This window comes from Triticum dicoccoides, chromosome 1A (genome assembly GCF_002162155.2).
Source record: "Triticum dicoccoides isolate Atlit2015 ecotype Zavitan chromosome 1A, WEW_v2.0, whole genome shotgun sequence".
NCBI lineage: Eukaryota > Viridiplantae > Streptophyta > Magnoliopsida > Poales > Poaceae > Triticum > Triticum dicoccoides.
The window spans coordinates 50,971,250-50,988,293 of record NC_041380.1 but is presented as its reverse complement, the minus strand read 5'-3'; the positions used below and the strand labels follow the sequence as shown (position 1 = coordinate 50,988,293).

Genomic DNA, 17,044 nt, shown 5'->3' with positions numbered 1-17,044 from the left:
AAACTGAGGGAAATACTTACGCTACTCTGCTGCATCATCCTCTCCTCTTCGGGGAAAACCAACGCAAGCTCAAGAGGTAGCAAGAAGAATTTCTGGCGCCGTTGTCGGGGAGTCTACACAAAAAGTCAACATACCAAGTACCCATTACAATCCCTATCTCCCGCATTACATTAGTTGCCATTTGCCTCTCGTTTTTCTCTCCCCCACTTCACCCTTGCCGTTTTATTCGCCCTCTCTTTCTCCTTCTCCTTCTCCTTCTCCTTCTCCATTTGCCTTTTTTCTCGCTTGCCTTTTGTTTGCTCGTGTGTTGGATTGCTTGTTTGTCGCGATGGCTCAAGATACTACCAAATTGTGTGACTTCACCAATACCAACAATAATGATTTCCTTAGCACTCTGATTGCTCCTCTTGCCAATACTGAATCTTGTGAAATCAATACTGCTTTGTTGAATCTTGTTATGAAAGATCAATTCGCTGACCTTCCTAGTGAAGATGCCACTACTCATCTAAATAGCTTTGTTGATTTATGTGATATGCAAAAGAAAAAAGATAATGATGTCGTTAAATTGAAGCTATTTCCTTTTTCGCTTAGAGATCGTGCTAAAGCTTGGTTTTCGTCTTTGCCTAAAAATAGTATTGATTCTTGGAACAAGTGCAAAGATGCTTTTATCTCTAAGTATTTTCCTCCCGCTAAGATCATCTCTCTTAGAAACGATATTATGAATTTTAAGCAACTTGATCATGAACATGTTGCACAAGCTTGGGAGAGAATGAGATTAATGATACGTAATTGCCCTACTCATGGTTTGATTTGTGGATGATTATACAAAAAAATTATGCCGTATTGAATTTTGCTTCTAGAAATCTTTTAGATTCGGCCGCGGGAGGCACTTTTATGGAAATCACTTTAGGAGATGCTACTAAACTCCTAGATAATATTATGGTTAATTATTCTCAATGGCATGCTGAAAAATCTTCTAATAAAAAAGTGCATGCGATAGAGGAAATCAATGTTTTGAGTGGAAAGATGGATGAACTTATGAAATTATTTGCTACTAAGAGTGTTTCTTCTGATCCTAATGATATGCCTTTTTCTACTTTGATTGAGAATAACAATGAATCTATGGACGTGAATTTTGTTGGTAGGAATAATTTTGGTAACAACGCTTATAGAGGGAATGTTAATCCTAGGCCATATCCTAGTAATCCTTCTAACAATTATGGGAATTCCTACAACAACTCTTATGGAAATTATAATAAGATGCCCTCTGAATTTGATAATAGTGTTAAAGAGTTTATGAATTCACAAAAGAATTTTAATGCTTTGCTTGAAGAGAAATTGCTTAAAGTTGATGATTTGGCTAGGAACACTGATAGAATTTCTCTTGAAGTTGATTCTTTAAAGCTTAGATCTATTCATCCTAAGCATGATATCAATGAGTCTATCAAAGCCATGAGAATTTACATTGATGAGTGCAAGGAAAGAACCGCTAGGATGCGTGCTTCCAAAGATGCCTTTATTAAAGCGTGTTCTTCCAATTCCTATGAAAATCAAGATGAAGATCTAAAAGTTATTAATGTGTCTCCTATCAAATCTTTGTTTTGCAATATGAATCTTGATGAAACTGAATATGATCTTCCTTTACCTAGAAGGCGTTCTAAAAATTCGAAGTATTTAGATCTTTACGATGAAATTGATGAAAGTGGGATTGAAAAAAATAAAAATATAGATGTTGCTAAACCCACTATATTAGATTTCAAGGAATTTAATTATGAAAGTTGCTCTTTGATTGATTGTATTTCCTTGTTGTAATCCGTGCTAAATTCTCCACATGCTTATAGTCAAAAGAAAGCCTTCACCGAACATATTGTTGATGCCTTGATGCAATCTTATGAAGAAAAACTTGAGTTGAAAGTTTCTATCCCTAGAAAACTCTATGATGAGTGGGAACCAACTATTAAAATTAAAATTAAAGATCATGAGTTTTATGCTTTGTGTGATTTGGGTGCTAGTGTCTCCACTATCCCCAAAACTTTGTGTGATTTGCTAGATTTCCGCGATCTTGATGATTGCTCTTTAAACTTACATCTCGCGGATTCTACTATTAAGAAACCTATGGAAAGGATTATTGATGTTATTATTGTTGCAAATAGGAATATGTGCCCGTAGATTTCATTGTTCTTGATATAGATTGCAATCCTTCTTGCCCTATTATTCTTGGTAGACCTTTCCTTAGAATGGTTGGTGTGATTATTGATATGAAGGAAGGGAATATTAGATTCCAATTTCCATTAAAAAAGGGCATGGAACACTTTCCAAGAAAGAAAATAAAATTGCCATATGAAACTATCATGAGAGCCACTTATGGATTGCCCTCCAAAGATGGCAATACCTAGATCTATCCTCATTTTTATGCCTAGATAGGGGCGTTAAACGATAGCGCTTGTTGGGAGGCAACCCAATTTTTTTTTTAGTTTTTTGTGTTTTCCTTCTGTTAGGGAATAAATAACACATCTACCTTCTGTTTGGATGTGGTTTTGTGTTTTAATTAGTGTTTGTGCCAAGTTAGACCTATTGGATCTTCTTGGATGATAGTTATTTGATCTTCCTGTAATTTCCAGAAACTTTGCGTTCAGTGCCTGAATTATTAAAAATCATCAGAACGTGATAAAATACTGATTCCAATTGCTGCTGATCAATAAAAAAAATTTCTAGGTCGTACAATTTTGGTAGAATTTTTTAGGTTCCAGAAGTTTGGCGTTAGTTACAGATTCCTACAGACTGTTCTGTTTTTGACAGATTCTGTTTTTCGTGTGTTGTTTGCTTATTTTGATGAATCTATGGTTAGTAAAATAGTTTATAATCCATAGAGAAGTTGGAATACAGTAGTTTTAACACCAATATAAATAAAGAATGAGTTCATTACAGTACTTTGAAGTGGTCTTTTCTTTTCTTTCTCTAACGGAGCTCACGAGATTTCTATTGAGTTTTGTGTTGTGAAGTTTTCAAGTTTTGCGTGAATTCTTTTGATGGATTATGGAACAAGGAGTGGCAAAAGCCTAAGATTGGGGATGCCCATGGCACCCCCAAGATAATCCAAGGACACCAAAAAGTCAAAGCTTGGGGATGCCCCGGAAGGCATCCCCTCTTTCGTCCACTTCCATCAGTAATTTACTTGGAGCTATATTTTTATTCACCAACATGATATGTGTTTTGCTTGAAGCGTCTTGTATTATTTGTGTCTTTGTTTGTTAGTGTGCCACAATCATCCTTGCTGTACACACCTTTTGAGAGAGCCATACATGAATTATAATTTGATAGAATACTCTATGTGCTTCACTTATATCTTTTGAGCTATGTAGTTTTGCTCTATGTGCTTCACTTATATCTTTTGAGCTATGTAGTTTTGCTCTTTGTGCTTCACTTAGATCTTTTAGAGCACAGTGGTGGTTTGTTTTAAAGAAACTATTGATCTCTCATGCTTCACTTAAATTATTTTGAGAGTCTTAATAGCATGGTAATTTGCTTAATAATAACATGCTTGGTATTCAAGATTTGTGAAACTTTCTTTTGAGTGCGTTGAATACTAAGAAAAGTTGGATGCTTGATAATTGTTTTGAGATATGGAGGTAGTAATATCAAAGTCATCTAGTAGAGTAATTGTGAATTTGAGAAGTGCTTGAGTTAAAGTTTGCAAGTCCCGTAGCATGCACGTATGGTAAACGTTATGCAACAAATTTGAAACATGAGGTGTTATTTGATTGTCCTCATTATGAGTGGCGGTCGGGGACGAGCGATGGTCTTTTCCTACCAATCTATCCCCCTAGGAGCATGCGCGTAATACTTTGGTTTTTGATGGCTTGTAGATTTTTGCAATAAGTATATGAGTTCTTTATGACTAATGTTGAGTCCATGGATTATACGCACTCTCACCCTTCCATCATTGCTAGCCTCTTCGATACCTTGCATTGCCCTTTCTCACATTGAGAGTTGGTGCAAACTTCGCTGGTGCATCCAAACCCCGTGATATGATACGCTCTTTCACACATAAACCTCCTTATATCTTCCTCAAAACAGCCACCATACCTACCTATTATGGCATTTCCATAGCCATTCCGAGATATATTGCCATGCAACTTTCCACCATCCAGTTTATCATGACACATTCATCATTGTCATATTGCTTAGCATGATCATGTAGTTGACATAGTATTTGTGGCAAAGCCACCCTTCATAATTCTTTGATACTTGTCACTCTTGATTCATTGCATATCCCGGTACACCGCTGGAGGCATTCATATAGAGTCACACTTTGTTCTAGTATCGAGTTGTAATCATTGAGTTGTAAATAAATAGAAGTGTGATGATCATCATTCAATAGAGCATTGTCCCAAAAAAAGGCCAAAGAAAAAAAGGCCCAAAAAAGGGGCAATGCTACTATCCTTTTTTTCCACACTTGTGCTTCAAAGTAGCACCATGATATAGCAAGTCTCATATATTGTGCTTCAAAGTAGCACCATGTTCTTCATATAGAGAGTCTCATATGTTGTCACTTTCATATACTAGTGGGAATTTTTCATTATAGAACTTGGCTTGTATATTCCAAAGATGGGCCTCCTCAAGTGCCCTAGGTCTTCGCGAGCAAGCAAATTGGATGCACACCCACTTAGTTTCTTTTGTTGAGCTTTCATACATTTATAGCTCTAGTGCATCCGTTGCATGGCAATCCCTACTCCTTGCATTAACATCAATCGATGGGCATCTCCATAGCCCATTGATTAGCCTCGTTGATGTGAGACTTTCTCCTTTTTTTGTCTTCTCCACATAACCCCCATCATTATATTCTATTCCACCCATAGTGCTAAATCCATGGCTCACGCTCATGTATTGCGTGAAAGTTTATGAGTTTGAAATTATTAAGGTATGAAACAATTGCTTGGCTTGTCATCGGGGTTGTGCATGATGAGAGCATTTTTGTGTGACGAAAATGGAGCATGACTAAACTATATGATTTTGTAGGGATGAACTTTCTTTGGCCATGTTACTTTGAGAAAACATAATTGCTTTGTTGGTTTGCTTGAAGTATTATTATTCTTTATGTCAATATGAACTTTTGTCTTGAATCTTCCTAATCTGAATATTCATACCACAATTAAGGAGATTTGCATTGAAATTATGCCAAGTAGCACTCCGCATCAAAAATTCTCTTTTTATCATTTACCTACTCGAGGACGAGTAGGAATTAAGCTTGGGGATGCCTGATACGTCTCCAACGTATCTATAATTTTTGATTGCTCCATGCTACATTATCTACTGTTTTGGACTATATTGGGTTTTATTTTCCACTTTTATATTATTTTTGGGACTAACCTATTAACCGGAGGCCCAGCCCAGAATTGCTGTTTTTTTGCCTATTTCAGTGTTTCGAAGAAGCGGAATATCAAACGAAATCCAAACAGAATAATTTTGGAAATATGCCCTAGAGGCAATAATAAATTAGTTATTATTATATTATATTTCATTGTTCATGATAATCGTTTATTATCCATGCTAGAATTGTATTGATAGGAAACTCAGATACATGTGTGGATACATAGATAACACCATGTCCCTAGTAAGCCTCTAGTTGACTAGCTCGTTGATCAATAGATAGTTACGGTTTCCTGACCATGGACATTGGATGTCGTTGATAACGGGTTCACATCATTAGGAGAATGATGTGATGGACAAGACCCAATCCTAAGCCTAGCACAAGATCGTGTAGTTCGTTTGCTAAAGCTTTTCTAATGTCAAGTATCATTTCCTTAGACCATGAGATTGCGCAACTCCTGGATACCGTACGAGTGCTTTGGGCGTGCCAAACATCACAACGTAACTGGGTGGCTATAAAGGTACACTACAGGTATTTTCGAAAGTGTCTGTTGGGTTGGCACGAATCGAGACTGGGATTTGTCACTCCGTTTAAACGAAGAGGTATCTCTGGGCCCACTCGGTAGGACATCATCATAATGTGCACAATGTGACCAAGGAGTTGATCACGGGATGATGTGTTACGGAACGAGTAAAGAGACTTGCCGGTAACGAGATTGAACAAGGTATCAGGATACCAACGATCGAATCTCGGGCAAGTACAATACCGCTGGACAAAGGGAATTGTATACGGGATTGATTGAATCCTCGACATTGTGGTTCATCCGATGAGATCATCGTGGAACATGTGGGAGCCAACATGGGTATCCAGATCCCGCTGTTGGTTATTGGCCGGAGAGTTGTTTCGGTCATGTCTGCATGGTTCCCGAACCCGTAGGGTCTACACACTTAAGGTTCGGTGACGCTAGAGTTGTTATGGGAAATAGTATGTGGTTACCGAAGGTTGTTCGGAGTCCCGGATGAGATCCCGGACATGACGAGGAGCTCCGGAATGGTCCGGAGGTGAAGATCGGTATATTGGACGAAGGGTATTGGAGTCCGGAATTGTTCCGGGGGTACCAGGTGATGACCAGCGTGTCCGAAATGCGTTTCGGAGGCCCCGGCAAGCGTTGGGGGGCCTTATGGGCCAAGGGGAGAGGGCACATCAGCCCACTAAGGGGCTGAGCGCCCCTCCCACCCCATCTCACGTAACCAGGAGAGGTGGGGGCGCCACCCCTAGGGCAGCCGCCCCTCCCGGCTTGGGGGGCAAGTTTCCTAGGGGGTGGGGCGCCCAAAACCATCTAGGGTTTCCCCTGTGGCCGCCGATGACGATTGTCCACGCGGCTCTCACAGCTCTGATTGACCGTTGGAGACCGGAGACCCATTCTTTCCATCTGCCATGCGGGGAGATGACGGTGACCCTAGAGGACTGGGGGATGATTACTGCAATGCCGATCGAGGGTCATGCACTCACCGCTCGAGTGGAGAGGGCCAACTGGCAGGAGAGGGTCACCACCCTCATCGATGACTGCCCCGGTGCCAAGAGTAACCGTACATCCGGTGTGCCGTTGATCTGGCTCTCGGAGCACCGGAAGACATGCCCCCAAGGCGCAGATGAGGCGACTGTGGAGTTGTACGCGAGGGCCTATCTGTGGTATATTCTCTCGAAGGTCGTGTTTCCAGATAGCTCCGGGAACTCTGCCAACTGGGCGTATTTGTTCTTCCTAGCGGACTGGGATGCAGGGTACAGTTGGGGGACGGCATCTCTCGCCTACCTATACCGTTCGGTAAGAGAGTGTCTAATTGCGTACCTACCTACGAAAGTGTATCCATGACATTTTCTTATATCTGATCCTCATTTGATGTTTTGCAGCTTGACGACGCAACGCAGAGGACGGGAGACAAGTCCAATATGGGTGGCTTTGTCTGGGCCTTCTCCATTTGGATGTGGGAGCGGCTGCCGGTGGGGCGTCCGGAGAAGTTGCAAAGACGCCCATGGGAAGACTATGGCGAAGAAGGCGACGAGACTCGAAACCCCACCGCAGCTTACGAGTGGGATGTTGTCAAACTCTACACGGGCCTAAACAAGACTTCGTACAAGACATACACAAACGAGTTGGACGCTTTGACGCATACGCATGTATATGAACTCGCCCAACACCTTTCTCTTTGATTCCACTATTGACCGAGAGTGCAAACTTACCAAGGTATATGTAATAGGTAATCTGGTGGCCGTATCGACAAGAACGACAGTGGGACTTTGATCTGAACGTGATGTGCGATGCGGACCGTGGTCTCTGGCGGTGCATCGTGCCCATGATCTGTGTGTACGACGTCGAGTGGCATTTGCCACAACGCGTGGCCACGCAGTTTGGGATTTATCAGCATACCCCACCAGGCCAGCCCACCGATACCGGCGGCCACGCGCTCCACCTGTGAGCTCTTTGTTCTCCGTGAGATTATCATGTTTCTTGTTGCTTATGATGATCTCATTGCGCTTATGATGATTCTTGTTGCTTATGCCTTGTAGGAAGAGCCGGCAGAAGAATCAGTCGATCACAGACTGGGAAGAGGAGCATAAGACTCATGTGGAGGCATGGGACCGACGGAGGTACCATAAAGACGTGGAGAGGAGAGTGACTAACTGGGATGATTACCTGGGCCGACACATGAGGTGGTACGATGATGGCCAAAAGCACCGTCTTCGTCTCAGGCCTCGATGGACGGCGGAAGACATCGCGGAGTTGGAGAGGGATGACCCCGATGAACAGGCATACCAGACCGGCATCAACAGAGTGGTAAGTTCGAACCGACGGTTGATTTTAAAATATTTTATTCGTAATCGTGACTGACTTATGCCGTTGCAGTTCGGTGAGCTAAACAGATGCATCTTCGATGCCTCAGATGCACTAGGTGATCTTCCCGGGAGCGTACAATCAGAGACCAGAGTTAGGGGGACGATGAAGGTACAATTTCAGCCTCCTCGGAACAGATGCATCTTGTTCACTTGTAATCAGTCGATCTGATACTTATTATGACCTTGCTTCATTGTGAGTGCAGAAGTTCGTGCAGCGTTGTCGCAAGCTGGTAGGGCTGCTTGGGTGTGCTGGAGCTGGGTCAGTTGAAGCATATCAGCCTGTAGCCACACAGGGTCTCATCGGCTCATCGAGCCATGCTCCCTCGTCGTCTAGGTTGGTTGGGGAGGAGGAGGAGGAGGAGGATGATGATGATGAGGAGGAGGAGGCCACATATGAAGAAGGGGAGGAGGAGGATGAGAGCAACGGGAGGAGAAGTACGATGAAGATTATGGACCTCTACCAACTCAAACATCTCAAGCATCTCAGCTGCCGAAGAAGAGGAATCCGAAGAAAAAGAATTTGCTGAGTCCGGACCCTTTCCAGAGACCGGTTCCTCGACGGCCCAAGAAGAAGACCGAAGAGACTCGTTTAAAGAGTAACGAGGACTGTACCTCCAAGAGGGGAAGGAGCAACTGATTATGCTCTTCGATAGTTGGCTCTTTTAGTTTGGTTGAACTTCGTTTGGTTGAACTTGTCTAGTGGTTATGAAACTACGTGGAACTATGTGTTTGCTATTTGTGGATCTATGTGTTTGCTATTTGTGAAACTATGTGGAACTCCGTTTACTAATTAGTTGAAGTTCGTTTGAAATGTTCTATGCACTTCAAATTTGTTAATGTGTATGTGATGCCCAAGTTTATTTGTTTGAGATCTGTGATATTGTTGTCATATTTGTAAAACTTGCTATAATATTACTGTCATATTGAATTTGAAAACAATAAAACACAGGACCCTACCGCCAAGGACCCTGACGGTAGGGTCAGACAACCTACCGCCAGGGCCCTTCCATTCTTCGTTACAGAAACATTACACTGAAAAACACAAGACCCTACCGCCCACGGCAGTAGGGTCGCACAGCCTACCGCCAGGCCCAATGGCGGTAGGGTGAACCTACCGCCAGGTCCACTGCACATTTCGTTACAGAAGATTTGTACGGCAAAACCCTGCTACACCCTACCGCCAGGTGCTCTGGCGGTAGGTTTGGTAGGTTTTTATCCATGTCAGCGCAGTCAAACGGCCGCCGTCCCCCTCCATCGCACCCCTACCGCCATGAGCCGTGGCGGTAGGCTATCTAACCCTACCGCCAGTGGCCCTGACGGTAGCAAAAGGGTCAAATCCCAAAAATTTTAGCAACCAGGGTCAGATCCTGTAATTCTTACAAAAAAGGTCAAAACACGAAATTCGGCCCCACTATTTCACCGCTGGCAATGAACCCACCTGGTCCAGGTCACACGAGCCAGCCAGCCAGCCAGCGGACCGGCTGCTGCGGCAGCAGGTGCAGACAGGAGATGATGAGAGCTGTGGCAGTTTCTGCCAAGCTTTGCTTTTGCTTTGTGATGAAACGGATTGCTTCTTTCTTTCTTTGTGGCAAACCCCCTTCCCATCTTTTTTTTTGCTGATGGCAGAAAGAAGCCCAGTTGCCTCTGCTGTGATCTGATCCGCAACAGTGCCCTCATGTAATTTTACTTCATGTCAATCCCCAGCAAGTACGGCTGCATACCACCACGCAACAACTAAATCTTTCTTTGACGGTGAAAAACAGTAGTAGTAATAGAATGCAATGACATGGGACTACTTTCTTTTATGGTGAAAAAAGGAGTCGATTGGTATCAGTTCCTCTTATGTTTATATCGTTTTTAGGGGGTGTTTGTTTTCAGGGATTTTTTTGATGTAGGGACTAGAAAAAGTCCCTCTTAGAGACGTTTTAACCAAACAGGATTAAAAGTTGTTTTTTGGGACTAAATGAAAAAGACTTTCAAGGAGAGTCTTTTTGGGACTTCTCCAACAATGCCCCTCACTGCACCCATTGCCCCGCCGTCCCATGGTGTTGTTTGGTTGTTATTTTTCTGTATACAAGGGGTAATATGGTCATTTAATATAGTCATTTAATAACCTCTAGGGAGGGACTAGGGACTTTTTAGTCCCTGGAAACAAACAGGGAGGGACTTTTTAGGGACTAGAGACTTTTTAGTTGGGACTAGAAAAAGTCCTAGGACTTATGAACCAAACAGGGCCTTAGTTGTTGATGTTTAAGAACTTGTTTGGTGACAAACACAAATGATCTTTTGGATGATGTGAAGCTCGTTTAATGTCCGTTTGCAGCCGATCTTGTTGCAGTTGTTTGATCACGTAGAATAGCTCACATTGTATGTATAATATGGACATAAGGTGCCAGATATAAGATACATGAATGTGAAAAGCAAAATATGAGGCGTGCCCGACGCGTCCGCAGACGTTTAAGGGTCCGAGTTATTAACTCTTCGCGGTTGTAGATGCTTTTACCCCGTTAGATTATAACCAAGAATGTCTAGTCAATTTTATTTTATTTGCACTGTTTTAGCATGATGTTAGTCACATAGAGGTGCGGGACCACCACTTTCACACCGGCGTCGGCAACGCTGCAGATCCGGAGCTGCCCCCCGGTGTCCACCTTGGACAGCCCCAAGGCAAAGCGAAGGGCCAGCTCCTCATCGTACTCGAGGTTGGAGTCGGAGTGGCCGCTGGAACTCGACATTGCTCTCGATTGGATTGGAAGGCGGGAGAGAAGAGGATAGGACGGAGCGAGAGAGGCGAGTGGATGACCTAGGGTTTGAAGTTGGAAGCCGGATTAGGGATTTATTGGGACAATTGTGGGGTCGGTGGTGTGCCGGGCCTATCAGACGGACGCATCTGGGTGTGCCTTCTCCGCCCCATATCCACCCTAGATTTAAGCTGTATACGAGGGGCCCCAAGCAGCTCGGTCGTTTGAGGCCGGTTTGAAGCGTCTGGATGAGTCGATTTTTTGTGCTGGGACAATTTGAGATACGTTTGGGGCGTCAGACTGCAGATGCTCTAACATTAATAGGAGTAGTTGATCATACGAAATCAATCTTGTGTTTCCAAGCTCAAAGTGAATGGCATGCATTGTTCATAGTACAAGGCCCCAACTGACAAAATCAGAGGCAGTAAAAGAGGCATCTGCATTGTACTACCAGTGCAGAAAAGAAACTCCAAAAAAGACAAGAAACTTTTCCTCTTTCTTTCTGAAAAAGAAAACGACCACCTTCCATTTGCTCACGTCGGCCTTCCTTCCGTCTCGCCCCCACAAGATTGCACCAAAGACACATCACGGCAATGACAGGTGGTTTTGTGAAGAAGATCACTTTTTTTCTTCAAGTTTTGTTGACGTGAAGTTGTGAGTAAAACCAAGGTCTGGGGTGTGTACTGTTGGAAAGACGTTTCACAAAAGCATCCACTGTTTCACCGTGGATTGGTTGCTGGCATGGTGCCATGATCCATGAGTACATGAACCAACCAACCAGAGGACCGGCTGCTGCAGCACAGACAGGAGTTGGGAGGGGGCAGTATCTACCATGCTTTTTGCTTCCTTCTGGCTTTTTCCCATCTTTTGCTTATTGGCAGCCCAGCTGCATACCACCATGCCACAATAACACATTTTTCGTTTATTTTAGGCGAAATAAACAGTAGATTGAGTCTACAGGGTAGGGCTACTTTTCTTTCTTTCATGGTGGATTGAGTCTACAGGTATCAATTTCATGTGACTACTAATATATCATGCTAAAAAAGTAGAAATTTCAGAAAAGTTGACAGCACATACTGGATTGAGAGGGACAAAGAAAAACTCTCCTTTGGAGCAGCATGGGTTTGAGAGAGCGACAGTAGTTGCACGGCCACGGATAGCTACAACCGCAGGTAATGCCAAGTGGGTAAAGTAAGATAACAGCAGGCCCGCCACACACACAGTGAAGTTCAGGCCCCCTCGCGTCGCCCCTGCAGGCGACCCGGGGAGAAACCCTAGCCGCCGCTTCTCGCACCTCTTCTGCCCCCGTCGCCCCTGCAGGCGACCCGGGGGGAAACCCTAGCCGCCGCTTCTCGCACCTCTTCTGCCCCTCTCCCTCCTCGCCGCGGTCCGCAGTGCCGCCGGGCGAAGCCTGGCGGGCTAGGCGGCGGCGGGGCTTCTCCCCATCCTTTTCGTCTTTGGCTGGTGCGGGACAGCGGGGTCGAGAGGAGCGCCGGGCGAACGTGGGGTTCGGCGACGCGTCGGGCGGGTCTACAGGCGGCGTCGTGCGCGGTGCGGTGGTGGCGCCCTGCGTGTCGCGAGGTGGTGGCTGCGTTGGGAATGCCCGGTGGTCGCGAGGATCCATCTGGATCCCGTCTTCGGACTCCATCGGCCGCCGCGGGGTGGTGATGGTCGTCACTGGCCACGTCGGACCGCTGGTTTCGGCGTCTGGAGATCTACAATGGGTTCTTCTCGATCCTCCTTTCTGGCGGGTCGAGCCCCATGGCTCCTGCATCTTCGCAGGTTTTGGATCGTGGCCCGTTGCCGGATCCGGAGCAGATGGAGGTTTGGTGGCATAGGATGGGGACCGGAGGAAACTTTGGTCGGCTAGGCCGGCCCGGCATCGGTGACGTTACTCGACGCTGTTACTCTCCGTGGAGGCGAAGCCGAGGTCTCTCCTATCCACCTCTGAACACCTCCCAGACGAAAGTCCAAAATTCAGTCTGGATTGGGCGGCGGCGGCGTCCTGCGCGTCGTATCCTCAATGAAGGCGCTGTCTTGGGAGGACCTGCTGCTCGGGGGAGAGATGATGTGGATGGTGGGCTCCGAGTACCTCCAGCAGTGCCGACGGTGTGGAGGTTGCCAGGTGGTGCGGCGTTGTATCCACCGCATAGATGACGACGAGTTTTGGCGGCATGGTGCAACTGCATATCGACGACGGATGCGGCTGGATGGACGAGCGCGGGGCGGTGGAGCTGTCTGGCGCCATGGTGGCGTCGACGGCAGCGTGATCGGGCAAGGTAGATGCAACAGTACAACACTGAAGATGGATTGGTGGCAGGTGGCGGCAGCGGCCTCATACCCGACATGCGTCCTGGTTGAGGAGTGCGCCGGACTGGTGGGTGCCCCATACCCGGCAGGCGTCCTGGTTGGGATCCCAGGTCTTACATGTTAGGTTTGGATGCGAGGTCTGTTTGGTATTAGGCCCAGACTATCAGCGTCCTGGTTGGGGTCCTCCTCCTTTTCTAAAAAAAACACAGTGAAGTTCATTGAACCAAAGATACGTTGGTTTTCTGTTCAGAAAAAAAAGAAATATACATTGGTTTTGTAATGAAGAAGATCACAATTCTTTTGAAGGGTTTGCTTGAAAGAGACAAGATTCTTTTCAGGCGATGTTTACATGACACTATTTCACCGTTAGGTTGTCGGAAAAACGTTTGAAATCTCACTAAATCATCACCATTTACTGTTGATTGCCATTTTTTCACCGTTTAAATAAAATCTAACCGAAGAACCACCAGTATTTCACCGCTGGCGCAGGAGCCATGAGCCCGCCTGGTGCTTGAGATGGAGGTCGATCACACGAGCCAGCCAGCCAGCCAGCCAGCGGACCGGCTGCTGCTGCAGCAGGTGCAGAGACAGCAGATGAGAGTTGTGGCAGTTTGTACCACGTTTTTGCTTTCTGATGAAACGGATTGCTTCTTTCTGCCCCTTGCCGTCTTTTGCTCATGGGGTAGCCCGGCTGCCTCTGCTGTGATCGGTTCCGCAACAGTTCCCTGATGGAATTTTACTTCATGTCAATCCCCAGCAAGTACGGCCGCATACACCACCACGCAACAACGATATCTTTCTTGGTGAAAAACAGTAGGAATGTGATGACATGGGTGTGCATTTTGACAGTGGATTTCAGTCGACTGGCATCAGTTTCATGCGACAAATACGATGCTAAAAAAAGTGCAAACTAAATTTTTTTTTGATCTGATGGGGAAACATGAACAGGAGTACTGTTTCCAAACTCAAAGTACTACCAATCCTCTGTTTCCGACCTCAAAGTGAATGGCATGTAGGAGTACTGTTCATCATAGTACGAGGCCCCAGCTGACAAAATCAGAGGCAGTAAAAGAGGCATCTGCATGGCATTGTACTACCAATGCAAAAAAGACAAGAAACCTTTTCCTCTTTCTTTCGGGAAAAGAAAACAACCACCTTCCTTTTGCTCACGTAGCCCTTCCCTCCGTCTCACCCCACAAGACTGCATTTTGGCATATGGCCTCTCTGTTCTTCCCATCGCCTCACCCCTAAACCCCAACCAAACCCCTCCCTCTCCGTCGCCGTCCGTCTCCACAGAGCTCCTTCGTCCCCGTCCACGGCCGCCTGCTGCTCGCTCTCCGGTAAGGGCAAGCCCTTCCCCCTCCCCCCTTTCGAGAACAGAAGAGTCGAGGACGCGCTGATCGTTTGTTGCCGCTGCTTGTTTGCAGGGTGGTGACCATGGCGCCTGCTACTCTGTCGCCGGAGGAAGGAGCCGTCGCCAGGAACGTCGACGGGGGGCACGGGAGCACCGCGGGAACTCCGGCACGGAGGGCACGGTCCTTGCACCCGGACGTGGCGGAGTTGCTCCAGCGATCCAGTCACCGGCGGACCAGGAAGAAGGCCTCGCCGACGGCGCGCGTGGCCAAGGGCGGGGAGGTGGGGCGCGCTCGGTACGACTACGTGTTCGAGCGCGAGGACGAGGACGAGGCGGGGCTCCCGGCGCCGCCTCGGCTGGTGTGGGCCAAGGTGCGGGGCTACCACTGGTGGCCGGCGCAGGTGTTCGACCCGGCGGACGCGTCGGCGCTCGCGCTCGGGGAGCGCCGGCGGCGCGGCGCCGCCCTGGTCGCCAACTTCTGGGAGCGGACGTTCGCGTGGGAGGACGACCCGGCCGCGCTCCGCCCGTTCCGCGAGGGGTTCCCGCGCTTCGCCGCGGTGGACCGCGCCCACGTCCCGTGCTGGGGCGCCCGCAGGACCATGTCCCCGTTCGCCTCCGCCGTGGACGCCGCGCTCGGCGAGGTCGCGCGCCGCGTCGACTTCGGCCTGTCCTGCGACTGCGCCATCAGCCGCGGCGTCGCCAAGCGGCAGGTGGTCGACAACGCCGGCGTCCGGGAGGGCGCGCACGGGGCCGTGGTGGACACCGCCTTCGCCCGGGACGCGTTCCGCGGCGAGGCGTTCGTCGAGTACCTCTCCGCGCTCGCCGTCGCGCCGCTCGCCGGAGCTGACCGGCTCGAGCTCACCGTCGCCACCGCGCAGCTCAGGGCCTTCACCCGGTGGAGGGGCACCGGAGGCCTCCCCGTGTACACGGTTTGGTACGGCATCCGCGACGTTGCCGATGGCGCCATGGGGGCCACGCCGGCACGCCGTGGCCGCGCCAGTGGCACCGCCAAGAGGCGACGGCCGAGGGGCGACAGTGCCGATGGCATATGGAAGGACTCAAGGTGCATCACCTGCGGCAGAGCAAGGGAGAGCGTGGAAGACGCCCAGGAGGTGGAGAACTACGAGCCGACCACAAAGATGGGGAAGCTCATGCGCAGGGCCGCACGCCGGATGTCGCTGTCGCCGCCGGTGACCCGCAGAGCCGACCGCGCCACGCCCACTCCTCCGGCGAACGCTGCTGTGGTGACACGGTGCACAAGCGCTGCTGCCGATCATGCCGCTCAGCTGCATGACGTCACCGTCACCACCGCTGCTCCTCCTCCGGCGAAGCCGCAGCACAAGGACGAGCAGCCTCGGCTGACCGGGCTGCTGCTGAACTTCACCGGCCCGACCGCCGTCCCTCCGGCGACCGACCTCGTCGACATCTTCAGCCGGTTCGGGCCCGTGGTGGAGGCCAGGCCGGAAGGCTTCTCCGTCGCCATGGTGATCTTCGAGAGCAGCCTGGACGCCGCGGCGGCGTTCGCGGGCACGGCCAAGATCGGCGCCCTCAGCCCCAACCTCATCAGCTTCCGCCTCGCCTACTCGCTGTCCGCTCCCGCCGCGCAGGCCGATGATTCTCCGCAGAGCCCCATGAACGCCGATGAGATGGATCACCTGCTTGATGAGGCCGAGGGCATGGATCTCCTCGACCTCCTCGCAGTCGAAGCTCTTCACTAGCTGCCTCACTCAGACTCAGGTTTTGCAGAATCACTCTGGTCTCTTCTGCTCATCCCTGACAATGTACTCCCTTTCTTGTCTGCATCATGACACATTGTAGCATTTCCTGTTCTTGTGTTACTCAATGTCGATGCTGTTTTTCTCTTGCAGGTTAGTTATTTTGGATATGAGAAGACAATGGAAGAGTCTACATGTTCAAATCAAGCAAGAAAGTTTTTGAATCTTAGGTGATGATAACCTCTAGCAGGAAAAATAGTTCAGGAAGTAGTCAGTTGTGTTGCATCCATGTGGAGTGGTGAAGTAGAATCATCACACATCAGTTACATCTTTTTGGCCTGTCTTCTACTACATGTTAGTGAGTTATCTGTGGTGCAAAGACATCTAAGTCGATGATGATTTATATCCTATCTATCCATTTGGAATTTGGACTGTTGCTGTATTGCCTGCATTATAAGCTGGGTCATTTCGATCTAAAATTTGTAGCAGAAATTTGTTTCCATGTTTCTTTTTTGGCGATGAAAATTTGTTTCCATGCTGTGTTCAATTTTTGTCTGAAATGAATGATTATACCAGTCAACGCGTTTAGATACTTGTTATCCATATTAGAAACCTTGGTAATTGGTGCATCAGCGGTAATCCAGAGAAGAACCCAGGC

The 17,044-nt window shown here is 47.7% G+C and overlaps 1 protein-coding gene across 1 annotated transcript; it reads left to right on the top strand.

The window, feature by feature from the left end:
• The first annotated feature begins 15,783 nt into the window (after positions 1-15,783).
• On the top strand, positions 15,784-16,849 carry LOC119361706. Its single transcript, XM_037626871.1, has 2 exons — positions 15,784-16,408; positions 16,540-16,849. The coding sequence occupies exon 1, from the start codon at positions 15,811-15,813 to the stop codon at positions 16,387-16,389; it is 579 nt and encodes a 192-aa protein (XP_037482768.1). The 5' UTR covers positions 15,784-15,810; the 3' UTR covers positions 16,390-16,408; positions 16,540-16,849.
• Positions 16,850-17,044: the final 195 nt, after the last annotated feature.